At 41.9% G+C, this 20,221-nt stretch overlaps 1 protein-coding gene across 8 annotated transcripts in view; it reads left to right on the forward strand.

Moving 5' to 3' along the window:
• Window positions 1–20,221, forward strand: part of GTF2I (general transcription factor IIi) — a 105,321-nt gene that overhangs the window by 24,226 nt on the left and 60,874 nt on the right. For all 8 annotated transcript variants that reach the window (XR_014840268.1, XR_014840269.1, XM_005661989.4 and 5 more), the window contains exons 3-9: window positions 966–1,104; window positions 3,296–3,430; window positions 5,335–5,518; window positions 5,685–5,713; window positions 11,240–11,294; window positions 11,734–11,777; window positions 20,037–20,114. Coding sequence is in view for 6 of the 8 variants with exons in the window: in XM_005661989.4 (XP_005662046.1) it covers window positions 966–1,104; window positions 3,296–3,430; window positions 5,335–5,518; window positions 5,685–5,713; window positions 11,240–11,294; window positions 11,734–11,777; window positions 20,037–20,114 (664 nt within the window). In the remaining 2 variants the exon portion in view is untranslated. The remainder of the gene's footprint in view (window positions 1–965; window positions 1,105–3,295; window positions 3,431–5,334; window positions 5,519–5,684; window positions 5,714–11,239; window positions 11,295–11,733; window positions 11,778–20,036; window positions 20,115–20,221) is intronic.

Below are 20,221 nucleotides of genomic sequence, written 5' to 3' on the forward strand. Positions count from 1 at the left end.
CTGTACATATGGAGATAAATTCGGAAGCTGCAATTATGTGATGGGAGCTATAAGGTGGCTTCCAGACCCCTTTACCCCAGCCTCTGTGAGTGTTAGAGGTCCCCTTGCCTGAGGTCTCTCCCTGGGGAGGCCTGTCTCGACTCCAGAGACCCCTTTACCCCAGCCTCTGTGAGTGTTAGAGGTCCCCTTGCCTGAGGTCTCTCCCTGGGGAGGCCTGTCTCGACTCCAGAGCCGAGATGCATTTCCCCCTGCAGGATTCTGCTCCCTGCACCGCAGTTACTGCGAGTGCTCGCCAGTAAGCCCGTTTGCCCAACGCTGGATCTTTGCCCCTGGGTATTTGACCTATAACAGATTATGAAGGATTTTTGCCCTTTTTCTTACAAGTTTGGTGATTTCTTTTGTTTAAAATCATGGTTAAAAACTATTATTTATTTATTTATTTATTTTTTTGGGTCTTTTTACCATTTTCTAGGGCTGCTCCCGCGGCATATGGAGGTTCCCAGGCTAGGGGTCGAATCGGAGCTGTAGCCTCCAGCCTACACCAGAGTCACAGCAACGCAGGATCCGAGCCGTGTCTGCGGCCTACACCACAGCTCACGGCAACGCCGGATCGTTAACCCACTGATTGAGGCCAGGGATCGAACCCTCAACTTCATGGTTCCTAGTCAGATTTGTTAACCACTGAGACATGAAGGGAACTCCATTAAAAACAATTTAAAAAGAGAAGTAGCTAACGAGTCCTACTAGGCCGTGAGCTGTGGTGTAGCTGTGGTGTAGCCTGGGAACCACCATGTGCCACCAGTGCTGCCCTAGAAAAGACGGAAAAGGCCAGAAACTAGCAACTTCACCCCATTTCAGATTAGGTATTTAGGCGAGTTAAGTGATAAGCTTTTGTAGTCAATCAGCAGAAACAGTGCTTTTAAAGATGTGTGTATAATCAAAGTTTTGATGTTTGTGTATTTTAGTGTAAAGAACTGGCCAAGTCCAAAGCTGAAGTGGCCTGCATTGCAGTGTATGAAACAGATGTATTTGTCGTTGGAACCGAAAGAGGACGTGCTTTTGTCAACACCAGAAAGGATTTTCAGAAGGATTTTGTAAAATATTGTAAGTGTTGCATTTTATAAATATTAAACCTAAATATTTATGGATAGCGTAGTATTTTCTTGTAAAGTAGACTGAGATTTATACATAAAAAAGATTTTCCGAAGTGTCATGGAGACATTTCAGAATGCTCAAACTGGATCGCTGACATGGTAACGTAGAAGAGGAATTACTGACGGGCCTAAGAAGAATGGTAAATGGTTATGGTACTGGACTCCTTGCTTGGTATCACTGTGGATAGTGAAACATATGAGGGAGAAGGTAGAGAAATTGTAAATTGATTAACATTTTTTACTTAGCTAAGCAGTTCTTTTCTTGAGAGATGTTTGGTGTTTTGACAAACAAATCTTTGCCTGTGCATTAAATTTGAGTAAGCATGAAGCGGAGTTAAACCCGTCTCCTTGATTCCCTCTTTGGAGTCTCTTATCCTCAGTCTTCAGAGAGTTTGTGAGCTTCCAATGAGGAGTTTATCCAGGGAGTGCGTTTATTTGATAGTGGAGCAAATGCAGTAGAGAAATCTCCTGGAAAGTGTTAATAACTAGGATCGTTTCACAATATCACAGTTTTGTTTTTTTTTTTGTTTGTTTGTTTGTTTGTTTTTTTGTTTTTTTTTTTTGTCTTTTTGCTATTTCTTGGGCCGCTTCCACGGCATATGGAGATTCCCAGGCTAGGGGTCAAATCGGAGCTGTAGCCACTGGCCTACGCCAGAGCCACAGCAACGCGGGATCCGAGCCGAGTCTGCAACCTACACCACAGCTCATGGCAACGCCGGATCGTTAACCCACTGAGCAAGGGCAGGGACCGAACCCGCAACCTCATGGTTCCTAGTCGGATTCGTTAACCACTGCGCCACGACGGGAACTCCAATATAAAAATTTTAATGGGGTATTTTGCATACTATTTTTCTTAATGCTAACTCTTTAAAATCCAGTGTAATTGCAAACTTAAACAACACATCTTAATTTGGACTGGTCACATTTCAAGTGTCAGTAGCCAGAAGGGCCTAGTGGCTATGGTGATAGACTTTACAACCAGAATTTTTTTTGTGTGTGGCAGGGGATGATCTTCCCATATTTAAGTTTGAGGTTTCTCTCTCTCTCTCTTTTTTTTTTTGTAATTGTCTTTTAGAGCTGCATCGGCAGCACATCGAGTTCCCAGGCTAGGGGTCTAATCGGAGCTATAGCCACTGGCCTGCACCACAGCCACAGCAATGTGGGATCTGAGCTGCGTCTGTGACCTACATCACAGCTTAACGCCAACGCTAGATCCTTAACCCACTGAGCGAGGCCAGGTATCAAACCGGCGTCCTCATGGATGCTAGTCGGGTTGTTAACCACTGAGCCATGTTGGGAACTCGTGAGCTTACTCTTAAGGTGTCTTTTCATTTTAAAAATATTAGTACCTAATTTTCACTTTGTAGAGTTTTTTAGTTATAGATACTTTTAATTTCAGAGATGATCACCGTTTCTTATCATTTCCACTGAAGTCATATATATCTTCTAAGGATTTTGTTTTGCTTTTTGTCTTTTAGGATTTTAAAGTTCTTCCTCCTTCTTTTCCTTTCTGTCAAATCATAAATGTTGGCATTAGGAAAAATACTCTTTTTTTTTTTTTTTTTTTTTGTCCTTTTGCTATTTCTTGGGCCGCTCCCTTGGCATATGGAGGTTCCTAGGCTAGGGGTTGAATCGGAGCTGTAGCTGCCAGCCTACGCCAGAGCCACAGCAACAAGGGATGTGAGCTGCGTCTGGGAGCTACACCACAGCTCATGGCAACGCCAGATCCTTAACCCATTGAGCAAGAAGGCCAGGGATCGAACCCGCAACCTCATGGTTCCTAGTCGGATTCGTTAACCACTGTGCCACGACGGGACCTCCAGGAAAAATATTCTTAGTAAAAGGCAAATATTGGCATTTCTGTTGTGGCTCAGTGGGTTACAAACTCAGCTAGTATCAGTGAAGGTGCAGATTCGAACCCTGGCCTTGCTCAGTGGGTTAAGGATTTGTGGCATAGATGTGGCTGAGATCCTGCATTTTTATGGCTGTGGTGTAGGCCTGCGGCTGTAGTTCTAATTTGGCCCCTAGCCTGGGAACTTTAATAGACATAGGAGTGGCCCTAAGAAGCCAAAAAAAAAAAAAAAAGAAGTCAAATATTAAGATAATGGGTATAGACCTTTTATATCGTTAATGTTTTGCAGGTGTTGAAGAAGAAGAAAAGGCTGCAGAGATGCATAAAATGAAATCTACAACCCAGGCAAATCGGATGAGTGTAGATGCTGTAGAGATTGAAACACTCAGAAAAACAGTTGAGGACTATTTCTGCTTTTGCTATGGTAGGATCATGAACTTGAATTTTCTAAAAGCTGTTTTACATAGTTGACTTTTTTTTTGTCTTTTTGTCCTTTTTTGGGGGGGCCACACCCACAGCATATGGAGGCTCCCAGGCTAGGGGTCAAATTGGAGCTGTAGCCACCGGCCTATGCCACAGCCACAGCAACGTGGGATCCAAGCCTTGTCTGCGACTTACACCACAGCTCACGGCAACGCCCGATCCTTAACCCACTGAGGGAGGCCAGGGATCAAACCCGCAACCTTATGGTTACTAGTCAGCTTCGTTAACCACTGAGCCGCAACGGGGATTCCATGTAGTTGACTTTTAAAGGAAAATTACGCAATTGACCTAACAATCATAGAACACACTTTCACAGTTGAATGGATTAATTCCCAAATGTTGGGTTAATGTTATGCATGAAGTGACTTTCCTCTTCCTTTTATTATGTAGTAGATTTTAAGGAAGTGACTTTCCAGTTTGTAGGAACCTGGAAACAAACATAGTTATCAGAGGTTTTTTTGTTTTTGTTTTTTTTTTTTTTAAAAACAATGGTAAAGAAAAAGACTTCTCTTGTGCTGCATCTGGTATTGTCATTGCAGTGGCTTGTGTCACTGCTGTGGTGCTGGTTTGTTCCCTGACCTGGGAGCTTCCGCATGATGAGGGCGCAGCCAAAAAAAGAAGAAAAAAAAAAAAAAAAAGCAGTTTTAAGTCCACAGCAAAATCCAGAGGAGTGTACAGAGATTTTCATTATACCTCCTGTCCCCACATGTGCATGGCCTCCCATAGCAACATCCTCCACTAGAGAAACTATAGCAACACGTCATGATCACCTAAAAAGGGCTGGGTTTTGTTTTGGGGTGTTTTTTTTTTTTTCTTTCTTTCTTTCTTTTTTTTTTTGGCTGTGCTTACAGTATGTGGAAATTCCTGGGCCAGGGGTCGAACCCAGGCCATAGCAGTGACAATGAGGGACCTTAACTGACTGTGCACAGGGGATCTCCTGTTTATTTATTTATTTATTTATTTAGTCTTTTTGCTATTTCTTGGGCCGCTCCCGCAGCATATGGAGGTTCCCAGGTTAGGGGTCCAATCTGCGCTGTAGCCACCGGCCTATACCAGAGCCACAGCAACGCGGGATCCGAGCCACGTCTGCAACCTACACTACAGCTCACGGCAACGCCAGATCCTTAACCCACTGAGCAAGGGCAGAGACCGAACCCGCAACCTCATGGTTCCTAGTCGGATTCGTTAACCACTGCGCCACCACGGGAACTCCTCCTGTTTATTTTTGATGTGTGTGCTGATCTCACCAAGCCCCTGCAAAACCCACCTTTTGTTAATCCAGTTGTTTGGTAAACAAACCTCTTTTAAAGAAAAAGGTAGAGATGGGGAGGATATAAGTTACACGCTGAGGTTGTAGGTCCAATTTAACTCTAGGCAATGCGGTTTCTAGCTTGTGTGGGCTTATTTTCTGATACACACAGGTAGCTGACAGCATATATTTATTGGTGAAGTAGGTTGTGTTTCTCTAATAAATTTTTAGTGAGAATATTAGCCAGAAATTGCCTTACATTTTATGGTAACATTTGTCAAGCTTCCATGTTTTGAGGCTGAGTTGTATATGAAAAGATTGTGTTGTACCAAGCAGGGGCCATTGTTCCTTTCTTTCTGTGTGGGTTTTATATAAATATTTTAGATACTTTTTGGCTTTTTGGTTTCATTTTGAGCTTAGACCTCTACTAACATGGTGATAGGGCCTGTGGTATTAATGTGGTTTTGAGATTAGATATTACAAAAAACACGGGTGCCATTTATTTAGTGACGATAACTTCATGATGGTTTAGTTTTTTAAATCTTCCCATGTAATGGTCATTCTCTTTCTACTTCATCCCTGTTCCTTAACCCCAGGGAAAGCTTTAGGCAAATCAACAGTTGTACCTGTTCCATATGAAAAGATGCTACGAGATCAGTCAGCTGTGGTGGTACAGGGGCTTCCAGAAGGAGTTGCCTTTAAACATCCTGAGAACTATGATCTTGCTACCCTGAAGTGGATTTTGGAGAACAAGGCAGGGATTTCATTCATCATTAAGAGGTGAAGTACTTTTACCTCTTTCCTTCAACAGTTTATTTGCATAAAATTAATACTCCGCTTAATGTATTTTAAAAATTCTTATTTACTATAGAAGTCGTTTAAATTTGCTTAATGATGATTTGATTTTGTGTATTCACGTGTAGTTCTTTGTTTTGTTTTAATGCAGACCTTTCCTGGAGCCAAAGAAGCACCTAGGTAAGTGACTGTATTGCTTGCATAAGTGGATGCATTCCTAAACCTGTTGTGTCTAATTTAATAATTTTTTTTTTTTTTGTCTTTTTAGGGCTGCACCAATGGTATGGGGAGGTTCCCAGGCTAGGGATTGAATTGGAGCTACAGCTGCTGATGTACACTGCAGCCTCAGCAACGAGGGATCTGAGCCACCTCTGTGACCTACACCACAGCTCATGGCAACGCAAGATCCTTAACCCACTTAGCGAGGCTGAGGATCGAACCCGTGTCCTCATGGATCTAGTTGAGCCAAAATGGGAACTCCTTCATACATTTTTATGATTTCTCCCTTTATTTTCTTTGAGAATGTGATGTAAGATGTTTTAGAATGGAGCATTTATATAAACCAGTGAGAGGACTTGTTTTTTATTTTCAGCTCAGCTACTTGCTTCAGGGTGTATTTAAAGTTTTGTGTCTGCATTGTCAAAGGTCATATATTGGATCTGCCTCATTTCCCAGAAATATGAGTCTGATTTAATGTATATAATGCTCATTGAGGAGGCATGGTGATACTGGGCATGAGATTCGGTGAGGAGGGGAAACACAGCCTTATACAAACATGAAGGCTTTTTAGTGCAAAGGAGTCTAATGGGATGAACCGTCCATAACGTCCTCATAACAAGAGCACAGTGTACTGCTGTAGGAATGGGTGGGAGGTCTGTTGGGGGAAGCCCAGGAGAGTGTTGAGGAAGGGGGCTTGAAGATGGGCTCCTGGGAGTTCCCGTCGTGGCTCAGCGAGTAACCAACCCAACTAGTATCCATGAGGATGTGGGTTCGATCCCTGGCCTTGCCCAGTGGGTTAAGGATCTGGCGTTGCCATGGGCTGTGGTGTAGATCACAGACACGGCTCGGATCTGGTGTTGTTGTGGCTGAGGTGTAGGCTGGTGCCTACAGCTCTGATTGGACCCCTGGCCTGGGAATCTCCATTTGCCTTGGGTGTGGCCCTTAAAAAAAAAAAAAAAAAAGAAAAGAAAGAAATAAGATGGGCCCTTGAAAGATGAGGGGGATGTCAGTAGGACTTGCTTCCGGGAAGTCTAGCCATTCTGTTTGAAGGGAAAAGGGAAATTTAGAAGACTAGTACCCTTTGGAGCCAGGTTTATTTGAGACTTTTAAAAATAAATAACCATTGTCGTTGGCAACTTCTTAACAACATAAACATGAAAGGACAAAATAAAGTACAGACACCCAAATATGCTGTTTTCTATTAAGTAATCTTTGTTATTCTCACCATGATGAAAAGATTAATTTTTTTCAAAGCCTTATTGAGGTATAGTTGATGTGCCCAAAGGTTAACCCATTTTAAATATACAGTCCAGTGATTTTTGGTAAGTTTACGAAAACCAATTTTACAACTGTTGTTTTTTTTTTCTTTTCCACATTACTTTTCTTTTTTTCTTTTTGGCTATGCCTGTGGCATGTGCAGATTCCCAGATCAGCACCACAGCAGGGACCTGAGCCACAGCAGTGACTCTAGGTCCTTAACCTGCTATATCACCGGGGAACTCCCTATAGAAATTTTAATCTTAGAATACTTTTGTTATCCCCGTCACTGTTATTTCATCAATGTTATATGAATGAAATACATAGTATATATACTAGATTCTTTTGTGATTACTGTTTTCACTCAGCATAATTCAGTTGAGATTCATTCAGATTGTGAGGGTATAAATTTTTTACCTTTTTATTGATGAATAGTAAGTATTCTACTGTATGAATAAACCACCTTTTTATCTCTTCAACACTTGGTAGACATTTAGATTATGAATAATTTTTTTTATGTTTTTTAGGGCCCCACCCATGGCATATAGAGGCTCTGAGGCTAATGGTCGAATTGGAGCTGTAGCCACTGGTCTACGCCACAGCCACAGCAATGCCAGATCCCAGCCATGTCTGCGACCTACACCACAGCTCACGGCAATGCCGGATCCGTAACCCATGAGCAAGGCCAGGGATCAAATCTGCATCCTATGGATACCAGTCACATTTGTTTCTGCTGAGCCATGCCTTGCTCTGGAAAGGATGTCCAATACATTTCTAAGTAGAAGCATCCATGGCAGACATTGCTTTATTCCTGATATTAGGAGGAAGGCATACAGGCCATTCTGTTCCGTTATGACGTTAGCTGTTGGTTTTTGTACCTATACCTTTTTAAAGATTGAGAAAGAATGGATTTATTTGTCATGTTTAAGTTCAAATTGACTTTTTCTTGCTTATAATTTTTTTCCCCTGAAGTATCCTAGATTAGCTTTAGCTTGCTGTTTATATTTTATTTATTCAAAATTTTGTTTTAGTTGCACATGCAGAAGTTCCTGGGCAAGGGATCGAACCTGTGCTGCAGCAGTGAGCTGAGCTACAGCAGTGACAATGCTGAGTTTTTACCCTGCTAGGCTACCAGCAACTCCAAGCATTCTTCTGTAGGGTGTTTTGTAATAACGAATTGTTCGGAGTTCCCGTTTTGGCTCAGTGGTTAACGAATCCGACTAGGAACCATGAGGTTGTGGATTCGATCCCTGGCCTTGCTCAGTGGGTTAAGGATCCGTCGTTGCTGTGAGCTGTGGTGTAGGTCGAAGACGTGGCTCAGATCCTGTGATGCCGTGGCTCTGGCGTAGGCCGGCAGCTACATCTCCCATTAGACTTCTAGCCTGGGAACCTCCATATGCCATGGGAGCAGCCCTAGAAAAGGCAAAAAGACAAAAAAAAAAGAGAGAGAGAGAATTGTCCATGTGGGTGGGTTTGTATGACTCAGCTTTTTTTGCCATACCAACTTTCAAAATAATGGAAAAGTTGGGATTGTATTTTTCGGTTTAAAAAATAACAGCTTGGGAGTTCCCTGTTGTGGCTCAGTGGTTAATGAATCTGACTAGGAACCATGAGGTTGTGGGTTCGATGCCTGGCCTTACTCAGTGTGTTAAGGATCTGGCGTTGCCCTGAGCTGTGGTGTAGGTTGCTGATTTGGCTCGGATCCCACGTTGCTATGGCTGTGGTGTAGGCCGGTGGCTACAGCTCCGATTAGACCCCTAGCCTGGGAACTCCATATGCCGTGGGAGTGGCCTTAGAAAAGGTGGTTTAAAAACAAAATAAATAAATAAATAAAAAATAACAGCTTGGATTCTATCCCTAGCCTGGGAATGTCCGTATGCCATAGATGTGCCCCCCAAAAGCCTACAAACCAAAACCAACAACAACCAAAAATAGCTTTTTTGAGATAGGAATGACATACAATAAAGTACACATATTTAAAGCATTAAAAGGAGTTCCTGTCGTGGCTCAGCGGTCATGAATCCAACTAGTATCCATGAGGACGAGGGTTCAGATCCCTGGCCTCACTCAGTGGGTTAAGGATCCGTCGTTGCCTTGAGTTGCGGTGTAGGTTGAAGACGCAGCTTGGATCCCAAGTTGCTGTGGCTGTGCTGTAGGCCGGCAGCTGTGCCGAGTTATGACCTAGATACACTGAGAAAACCATCACTACAGTCAGGATCATCACATCCTCACATCTTTTCACCCCCACTACTCATACCCTTGGTAATTCCTCCTTTTTTCCCCCCTAACTCGTCCCCAGGCAACCGCTCATCGTGTTTTCAGTACAGGTTTGTTTACATTTTCTAGGTTTCTTAAAAATGGAATCTTAAATTGTATACTCCTTTTTCTGTTTGTTTGGCTTCTTCTTTTGCAATTTATTTGTGCTTCACGTATTGATGTTTTTTATTTATTTCGTTGATAGTATTCTTCTGGATAGATAAACTACAATTTGCCCATGAAAATTTGGGTTTCCATTTATTGGCTGTTACAGAGACAGTGTGAATTTTTGAGTGCAAGGTTTTGTTTTGTTTCGATTTGTTGTGGCCCACACCTGCGGCATGTGGAAGTTCCCTGGGCCAGGGATGGAAACTGCGCCACAAAAGCAACACGGGCTGCTGCAGTGACAATGCTGGATGGCTAGCTGCTCAGCCACCAGGGAACTTCTTTCTTTTTTCATTTTTTCAAACAGTGGATTTTAGTATAGTTACAAGACATACAGCTATCACCCATCTTACCACCCCGAAAAGAACCCTGTAACTGTTACAATCACTGTTTTCCAGTTCTTCTGAGCCAGATCTAGTCTTATTCTTCATTATTAGAGTAATACTATGTGCTGTATTTGTTTCACTGATAAAAATTAGGTCTTTTTTTGAGTTCTCTGGCAGCTCAGTGAGTTAAGGATCTGTCATTGTCACTTTGGCCGCTTGGGCAGCTGCTGTGGTGCCAGTTCAACCCCTGCTGTGGTGCCAGTTCAACCCCTGCCCTGAGACCTTTTGCATGCCGCAGGTGTGGCCAAAAGAAAAAAATCTTTTTCATTAAAGGGAGGGTTCTTGGAGTTCCTGTCGTGGCTCAGCAGAAACAAATCTGACTAGGAACCATGAGTTTGTGGGTTTGATCCCTGGGCTCTCTCAGTGGGTTAAAGATCCGGTGTTGCCGTGAGCTGTGGCGTGGGATGCACACATGGCTCAGATCTGGTGTTGCTGTGGCTCTGGCGTAGGCCGGTGGCTACAGCTCCAATTCAACCCCTAGCCTGAGAACCTCCATATGCTGTGGGTGTGGGCCTCAAAAGACAAAAAAAAAGGGTTCTCATGGGTGAGGATGTAAAGGCTATTAGATGATCATCATCCCTAATTGTCTTATGTGGAAGAACGAAAGTTTTTAAAAACATATTTTTAAATTTTTTTTTTCTCTTTATGGCCCTATCCGAGGCATATGGAAATTCCCAGGCTAACGGTTGAATTGGAGTTGCAGATGCCTACGCCACAGCCACAATGCTGTGTCTTTTTAGGGCCACACCCGCGGCATATGGAGGTTCCCAGGCCAGGGGTCTAATTGGAGCTATAGCTGCCAGCCAGAGACACAGCAACTTGGGATCCGAGCTGCATCTGCAGCCTACGCTACAGCTCATGGCAACGGCAGATCCTTAATCCACTGAAAGAGGCCTGGGATCAAACATGCACCCTCATGGTTCCTAGTCGGATTCATTAACCACTGAGCCACGATGGGAACTCCTCAAAAGACATTCTTTATTTATTTTTATTTTTTTTATTTTTTATTTTTTTGGTCTTTTTGCCTTTTCTAGGGCTGCTTCCGCGGCACATGGAGATTCCCAGGCTAGGGGTCCATTTGGAGCTGTAGCCGCCGGCCTACGCCACAGCCCCACAGCAACGCCAGATCCAAGCCGCATCTGCAACCTTCATCACAGTTCACAGCAACGCTGGATCCTTAACCCACCAAGCAAGGCCAGGGATCAAACCCGCAACCTCATGGTTCCTAGTCGGATTCGTTAACCACTGAGCCACGACGGGAACTCCAGGACACTCTTTTAAACTAACACAGCACTCAATTCTAAAGACCCTGAGCTGTGAACTCCCTTCCCCCACTTCATTCTGTATTTAGGAACTTTGGAAATGTTAGTTGTACTTAAAGCATTGGCAAAATCTAAATCTAATTTTTTTTTTTTGTACATAGGTGGTCGTGTGATGGTAACAGATACTGAAAGGTCAATGCTCTCTCCAGGTGGAAGGTAACGCGTGTTTCATTAGCACTAATGAACCTCCACCCCTCATCAAGTTTAGTGTTGAGATCATTCGGGTATTAGAATAGCAAAAATCGAATCATGTGGGGGTCCTATGAAAATGCACTTTTTGATGTGATTAGTTTTGAATGGTAATATTTCCTGAGTGAAGCTGACGTGATGGAAGGTTCTTTATACAATGGAATTTTCTAGTCTCTTGTTTTGTTGTACTCCTTCCCCACCTCAGAAAAGGTTGATTGGAATTAAAAGTACTAAATTAAATTGACAGGTCATATTTTTGTCAGAATAAATATCTTAAGCAAGTCACTTGTGCATTGAGCTTGATCAGGTGAGTGAGTTTATTTGTTGGAATCCAGGCCGTTTGAATGCTTACTCTGTGAGTGGCCCTCATAAGGCAGAGCTTCATCAGAGCTTCTTTTCCTTGCAGTTGTGGCCCCATCAAAGTGAAAACTGAACCCACAGAAGATTCTGGTACGTACTAGTAGTGCCTTTATTTATTCATTTATTTTAATGGCCACACCTGCAGCATATGGACGTTCCCAGCCAGAGAGTTGAGTCCAAGCCACAGCTGCAACCTACACCACTGTGCAGCAGTGCCAATTCCTTTAACCCACTGTGCTGAGCCAGGGATTGAACCTGTGCCTCTGCAGTGACCCGAGCCGCCAAAGTCAGGTTCTTAACTCACTGTACACATTGAGAACTCCTGTACTAGTGCTGTTACAACCAATCGTGAAACTGAAATGAAGCCTTTTCTGTAATGTATACGGTTATATTTTGACTCATTACTTAGTGTTTTGGTGAGAAGTAGAACAAATTTATTCCAGTGGTGAATTGTTTCCTAATGATACATACCATATGATACTAATACCACAAAAGATAGTAATTCGTTTGATAAATTACTAGAAATTCATTTCCAATTATATGTTTGTAGACAAAATTTTTTTTTCCTTATTAGGGCTGCACCCACACGGCATATGGAAGTTTCCAGGCTAGGGGTCAGATCAGCACTGTAGCTGCCAGCCTATGCCACAGCCACAGCCACACCAGATCCGAGCTTTGTCTGCGACCTACATTGCAGCTTAATGGCAACACTGGATCCTTAACCCCTGAGTAGGGCCAGGGATTGAACCTGCATCCTCTTGGGTACTAGTCAGGTTTCTTACTGCTGAGCCACAATGGCAACTCCTGTAAACAAAATTTATTAGTTTTTTCAATTGCACGGGAATAATAATAAATGTCATCTAGTTCTACATTATTTTTTAATAAAAGTCAACATAAAAAAGTCAATGTAATATCCTTTTGATTCTCCTTTTTCCCTTTGCAGTCCCATTTTGTTACTCTACAAGGAAACTCTAAGCTGTTTTTGGTGTTTAATTCTTTGTTTTTAAGTGTCATGCTTATATTGTTATTTCATAGGCTTTTTACTGAAATTATAATAAAGAATTTTCCTGTCTTAATGTGAAATTCAGTGATGTTTAGTAAATAGATAGAGTTTTGTAATGATCACCACAGCCAAGTTTTAGAGCATTTCCATCACCTCAGAAACCTGGTACCCATTTGTAGTCACTTTCTATTCCCATCACTAATCTGTTTTCAGGTTTTATAGGATTGTCTTATCTGAACCTTTCATATAAGCAGAATCATACAATATGTGGTGTTTTGCTTCTTTTATTCATCATGATTTGAGGCCCATCTTCAGAAAAGTTGTAGCATCTATAAATGGAACATATATGAATACTATTCCGTTGTATGGATTGCTACCTTTTCTTTATTCATTTGCCATTTGACGGACATTTGAGTTATTTCCACTTTTTGGCTGTTTTCAATAACGTGAGGAGTTCCCGTCGTGGCTCAGTGGTTAACGAATCCGACTAGGAACCATGAGGTTGTGGGTTCGGTCCCTGCCCTTGCTCAGTGGGTTAAGGATCCGGCTTGCTGTGAGCTGTGGTGTAGGTTGCAGACGAGGTTCGGATCCCGCATTGCTGTGGCCCTGGTGTAGGCTGGCGGCTACAGCTCCGAATGGACCCCTAGCCTGGGAACCCCCATATGCCGCGGGAGCGGCCCAAGAAATTGCAAAAAGACAAAACAACAACAACAACAAAAAAAACCAATAACGTGAATATCCATATACATGTCTGTGGTTATGTGTCCTCATTTTCTTTGGGTAGATACATAGCAGTGAATTGAGAGTCTTTGGTAACTCTCTCTTTGCTTAACTTTTAGGCAACTAACAAATTGTTTTCCTAAGTGATTGCATCATTTTATGTTCTTTGCAGCTGTGTATGAGGGTTTCAGTTTTTCCATAGCTTGATCAACACTTGTTTTTGTCTGTCTTTCTTGTTTATTGCAATTCAAGTGGTTTTTCTTCTTTTCCCATCCCTCCCTCTTTCCTTCCTTTCTTTTGCTTTTATTTATTCATTTATTCATGTATTTAGTCTTTTTATGGCCGCATCTGTGGCATATAGAGGTTCCCAGGCTAGGAGCTGAGTTGGAGCTGTAGCTGCCAGCCTACGCCACAGCCATAGCAATGCCAGATCCAAGTGCCATCCGCGACCAGTGTCACAGCTTGTGGCGATGCTGGATCCTTTAACCTACTGAGTGAGGCCAGGGATCAAATCTGCATCCTCATAGATTGTAGTCGGGTTCTTAACCTGCTGAGCCACAACAGGAACTCCTTTTATGCTTTTAAATAGGCGTTTTATGTTTAGTGCATCTTTAGTTTCACAGCAAAATTGGGCAGAAAGCAGTGTTCCATATACCTTCTACTTCCCTCCCCCAACATGCACAGCCTCCCCTACTATTAACACAGGCATCAGAGTGCTACACTTGTTATAGTTGATGAACCATATTCACCCGAAGTCCTTGAGTTTACATCAGAGTTCAGACAAACATATGATGTATAATGACACGTCTCCACCATTAGAGGACCATACAGTGTAGTTTCACCGCCCTAAAACTCCTCCATGCTCTCTCTATGCCTGTTCATCTCTCTTTCCACCCTTAGATCAGGCCATGACTGGTCTTTTTACATGTCTATCATGCTTTTAATCACATTTTTCTAATGACGTTGAACATCTTTGTATGTGCTCATTAGCCATCCACGTATCATTGATGAAATATCCTTTAAAATCTTTTGCCCATGTTTTAGTTGGGCTGTCCTTCCTTCTTTCCTCCTCCTCCGTCCCTTCCTTCCTTGCCTTAAAGAGTTCCTTATATATTATGGATACAAGTCTTTTTGCCATCTTCTTGGGCCACTCCTGCGGCATATGGAGGTTCCCAGGCTAGGGGTCGAATTGGAGCTGTAGCCACCGGCCTCCACCAGAGCCACAGCAACGGGGGTTCCGAGCTACGTCTGCGACCTACACCACAGCTCATGGCAATGCTGGATCCTTAACCCACTGAGTAAGGCCAGGGATCGAACCTGCAACCTCATGGTTCCTAGTCGGATTTGTTAACCACTGAGCCACGATGGGAACTCCTGGATACAAGTCTTTTATCAGAAATAAGATTTTGTGGCAGTTTCTGCCCTGGCGCATTGGATTAAGGATCCGGTGTTGCTGCAGTTGTGGCACAGGTTGCGTTGCAGCTGCAATCCCTGTCCTGAGAACATACTTAATGCTGTAGGTATGGCCAGAAGAAAAAAGGTTGTGTCAATACATTCTTTTAGTCTGTGGGTCTTTTTGCTGATGTCCTTTGAAGCCTAGAAGTTTTAAAATTTTTTTGTATTTTTTAATTAAAGCGTAGTTGACTTACAGTGTTTTGCCAATTTTTGCTATAGAACAAAAAATGACCTAGTTATACATACATAGACATTCCTTTTTAAAAATTACTTAATGAATTCTGTTACATTTATAGGTGCACAACAATAATCACAACCAAATTTTATAGCATTTCCATCCCAAATCCTCAGTGTATCCCCCCACCCCCAACCTGTCTCATTTGGAAACCATAAGTTTTTCAAGGTCTGAGAGTCCATATCTGTTCTGCAAAGAAGTTCATTGTGTCCTTTTTTTACATCCTCATGTAAGTGACAGCATATGATGTTGTTGTCTCACTGCCTGACTAACTTCACTTAGCATGATAATTTCTAGGTCCATCCGTATTGCTGCAGATGTCGTTATTTCTTTCCTTTTAATGGTTGAGTAATAAATACTCCATCGTGTATATGTACCACATGTTCTTGATCCACTCTTGTCGATGGACATTTAGGTTGTTTCCATGTCTTGGCTATTGCAGATAGTGCTGCAATGAACATTGGAGTTACATGTGTCTTTTCGAGTCATGGTTTTCTCTGGATAGATGCCCAGGAGTAGGATTGCTGGATCAAATAGTAATTCTCTTTTTAGTTTTCTGAGGAATCTCCTTACTGTTTTCCACAGTGGTGCACCAATTTGCATTCCCACCAGTGGTGTAATAGTGTTCCTTTTTCTCCAGACCCTCTCCAGCGCTTATTGTTTGTAGACTTTTTGATGACGGCTGCTCTGGCTAGTGTAAGGTGGTATCTCCTAGTGGTTTTGATACATTCCTTTTCTTGTTTTCTTTTTTTTTTAGGGCCGAATCCGAGGTAAATGGAGGTTCCCAGGCTAGGGCGCTAACTTAGGAGCTATTGCTGCTGGCCTACACCAGAGCCATAGCAACGCCAGACCCAAGCTGAGTCTGCAGCCTACACCACAGCTCACGGCAACGCTGGATCCTTAACCCACAGAGCTAGGCCAGGGATTGAACCTGCAACCTCATGGTTCCTTGTTGGATTCATTTCTGCTGCACCACGACTGGAACTCCAATATATCCCTTTTCTCATCTTCCATCATGGTCTATCACGAGAGTTTGGATATAGTTCCCTGTGCTCTACAGCAGGACCTCATTGCTTATCCATTCTAAATGTAATAGTTTGCATCTTTTAACCCTAGACTCCCAGTCATCCCACTCCTTCCCTCTTCCCTCATCACAAGTCTGTTCTCTGTGTCTTAGTGTGTTTCTGTTTATAGGTAGGTTTATTTGTGCCGTATTTTATTTATTTATTTATTTATTTTTGTCTTTTTGCCCTTTCTGGGGCCGCTCCCGCGGCATATGGAGGTTCCCAGGCTAGGGGTCTAATCGGAGCTGTAGCCACCGGCCTACACCAGAGCCACAGCAATGGGGGATCCGAGCCGCGTCTGCGACCTACACCACAGCTCACGGCAACGCTGGATCCTTTAACCAACCCACTGAGCAAGGCCAGCGATGGAGCCCGCAACCTCATGGTTCCTAGTCGGATTCGTTAACCACTGAGCCACGACAGGAACTCCTGTGCCATATTTTAGATTCTACATATAAGTGGTGTTTGTCCTTCTCTTTCTCACTTACAGAAGTTTTAATTTTGACTACTCCGGTTTTCTAAGTTTTTCTTTTATCACTTGTGCTTTTCTTTCTTTTTTTTTTTTTGCTTCTAGGGCTGCATGTGTGGCATATGGAAGTTCCCAGCTATAGGTCAAATTGCAGCTACAGCTGCCGGCCTACACCACGCCACAGCAACGCCAGATCAGAGCCATGTCTGTGACCTACGCCACAGCTCACAGCAGCACTGGATCCTTAACCCACTGAGCGAGGCCGGGGTCGAACCGGAACCTCATGGTTACTAGTTGGATTTGTTTCCCCATTGCCACGACGGGAACTCCCTGTTTCATGTACTTTTAAGGTTTGGTTTTTATATTGGCTATTAACATATGGAAAATTAGGATATAATTATTTTAATACTTAGTTCTAATACTTCTTTCCTTTTCCCACCTTTATCATAAAGGTAAATTGATTTTTACTACTTAGCTTCTTTTAGAACTGGGCATGGCCTTGGACATTTTACTTATTTTATTGGTTTATTTTCTTCAATTTAACTTTATTTATTCAGTTTTGCTTTTTAGGGCCACACCCATGTCATATTGAAGCTCCTGTGCTATGGGTATGCCGGCCTACGCCACAGCCACAGCAATGCCAGATCCAAGCCATGTTTGCAACCTACGCCACAGCTCACGGCAATGCTGGATCCTTTACCCACTGAGCGGGGCCAGGGATTGAACCTGCATCCTCAGGGATGCTGATTGGATTTGTTAACCACTGTGCCATGACGGGACCTCCATATAGAGAATCTTTTGATTCACTTCCTTATGTTATTGAGCTAATTGGAAATAGTATCTCATCTGGATGGATGCCGAAAGGCAGCAGAATTCCTTAACGTGATTGCCTGGAACATTATGTGTAAGTGTAAATGGCAAGCCCTTCACTGTGTTTAATAGTGAGCCACAGGAAGCACAGCTCACAGGGCTCTAGCACGTTTTCCTGTTTCTTACCCAGTGCTCAGGATGTCCAGACCATGACATGTAGGAGGTATAGGTGTGAGCACATGGAGCGCACCGTTCACCTTTATAGACGATAGGATTATGCTTATACAACGGAAGAGAATCAACCTGAAAACCACTGAAAACAAAACAGCTGTAATCTTATTGTTCTTCAAGAAGTGTTAAAAAAAATTCCGCATATAATAAAAATGAATTAAAAGCAATTTAAAAAATTAATAATCCTTAAAGCTTTCTAAGCCATAAAATTTGACTAAGGGAGTTACCTGGTGGCTTAGTGGGTTAGGGATCCAGTGTTGTCACTGCCGTGGTGCAGCTTCAATCCCCACAAAAGAGGCCAAAAAAATTTTCATTTTGACTAAGGAAAAATTCTAAAAATAGGTGTAGCAATATCAGCCAGAGCGTGTCAGGGGATGTGTAAGACACAGCAAATGGCTCTTTGCAAGACAAATGACAAAAGATTGTTTTATTTTACTTAGGAAGAGCTATTTCAGAAAATAAACGACCAAATATTCAAGAGAAAATGCTCAGTCTAGGTAACGAAATGGGCATGAAAATCTAAGAAAGACAAGTTTCACACTTTTCAGATTGGCCGACATTAAATTCTGCTCATGTCCAGTCTCAGTAAACTATGTAAACAGATTTAAAAACTCTTTTTAAATTTTTTTTATTATTTTGGCTGCTCCTGTGTCATGTGGAAGTTCCTGGGCTGGGGGTTGAACCTGCACCGCAGCAATGACGATGCCAGATCCTTAAGCACTAGGGCACCAGGCAGCTCCTCCTAAAAATTTTTGATGTGTGTATAAATTATTGGTGTCTTATAGAGGATACTTTGGTAATATCTCTGGTTTGAAAATGCACATGTTCATCGACTCATTTTTGCTTTGCAAAAACAGCATTTCACTTTGCGGCTCTATCAGTGGATTTCATGTCATTAAAAAGAGTGAGGCAATAGGTCTGTATCCACTGATAGGCAACTATCCATACGACAGACTGCTTGTTAGTTGGAGAAAAGCTAAATGTGATGAAATAAATGAATAATAGTGTAACCTCTTAAATTTTTAATGGAAAGATATTAGTTTTGAAATTGTTGCAAACTAATAAAATATCTGCATTTATAACATAAGGACCTCTTTCCTTTTAACTAGTTTGTATGTGATTCTTACAAGAAAGTAGTATTGTCTCACATTAGCACAGTATAATCATCAGAAAACAAGGAAGTTAAATTACTCTTAACTAATTCTCAAACCCTTTTCAAGTTTTGTGGGTTTTTTTAAATTAATGATGTCTTCAGATTTCTCAGTCTTTTCTTGTCATCTGTGACCATGACACTTTTGAATAAAATATCTAATATTTCTGCGTGATTAGGTTCATGTAATGTGTGTTTGCCAAAAATAACAGAGATGATGGGTTTTTTTTTTTTTTCCTTTCGTATCAGGTGGCGGTTGATTTTTATTTATCCTCTTATCGAAGGTATTATTTATGTGATAGAGCTAGTTTTTTAGGCTTCTTGATTCTGCCCATATCTTCAGTTCCACTCTTCCCCCCAAGATTTTTTTTTCCCCCCTTTTCTGAAGGATTTACTTTGTCACAGTGAGAATCATGGCAACCAGATGTTTTCAGAATGTTTATATTCTTCATTTAACTGATGTCTCTAAAAAGCACAAGCCTCTGGTTAAAAAAAAACCCAACAAATGTTGCATACATCATAATTACACTTCAGTTAAATGTTTTAAGAAAGAGGAGTTCCCATTGTTGCTCAGTGTGTTAAGAACCTGGCTAGTATCCATGAGGATGCGGGTTCGATCTCTGGCTCTGCTCAGTGGGTTAAGGATTTGGCGTTGCTGTAGCTGTGGTGTAGGCTGGCAGCTGCGGCTCCGATTTGACCCCTAGCCTGGGAACTTGGCATGTGATGCAGCTGTGGCCATTAAAAAGAAGAAGCAAAATAAAAAGTTTTAAGAAAGAAGATTCTTAACAAATTCTTTAAGAAATTCTTAATAAAATCAATGTATCTTAGTATTAAAATGGTTAAAAGTATGCCATCTTCACTCTTGAATATTGAGACAATAAAATTGATGTTTATAGGTAATTTTTCAGTTGTTTGTGAAAGTATTTTTAATATTGAGTGAAAATAGAATGTGACTAATTACCTTTAATTGCAAAGATAAAAGCTTGACAGAACGAGTTTAACATTAGTAATCCCAGAAGAGCAGTAGTAGTTAAACCTTTGTCTAGGTTGGGTTTTAGGTGATTTTTGTCCACCTCCCACCTAGGAAACTCGTCTTTTGGAAGCCCATAAAATATGTATGAATTATCCTGTCTTAATAGGAGAGCCAAAGGGATTTCCTTACACTAGCTGGATGCCCTGATGTGTAATTATATAATTCGATTTACTTTACAGGTATTTCTCTGGAAATGGCAGCTGTGACAGTAAAGGAAGAATCAGAAGATCCTGATTACTATCAATATAACATTCAAGGTACTTGAAATGGTTTTTCTTTCCGGAAGTTATTGGTGGTTAAAAGTAATGTGAGTTCCTTAGATGCGTTGATATTAATAGTTTCATTGATTGGTCCTTAAATAGTA

Source organism: Sus scrofa, chromosome 3 (assembly GCF_054392235.1).
Source record: "Sus scrofa isolate SSC_HxYL_T2T_F1_AM1 chromosome 3, Sscrofa_HxYL_maternal_Yorkshire_Landrace_v2.0, whole genome shotgun sequence".
In the NCBI taxonomy this organism is placed as follows: Eukaryota; Metazoa; Chordata; class Mammalia; order Artiodactyla; family Suidae; genus Sus; species Sus scrofa.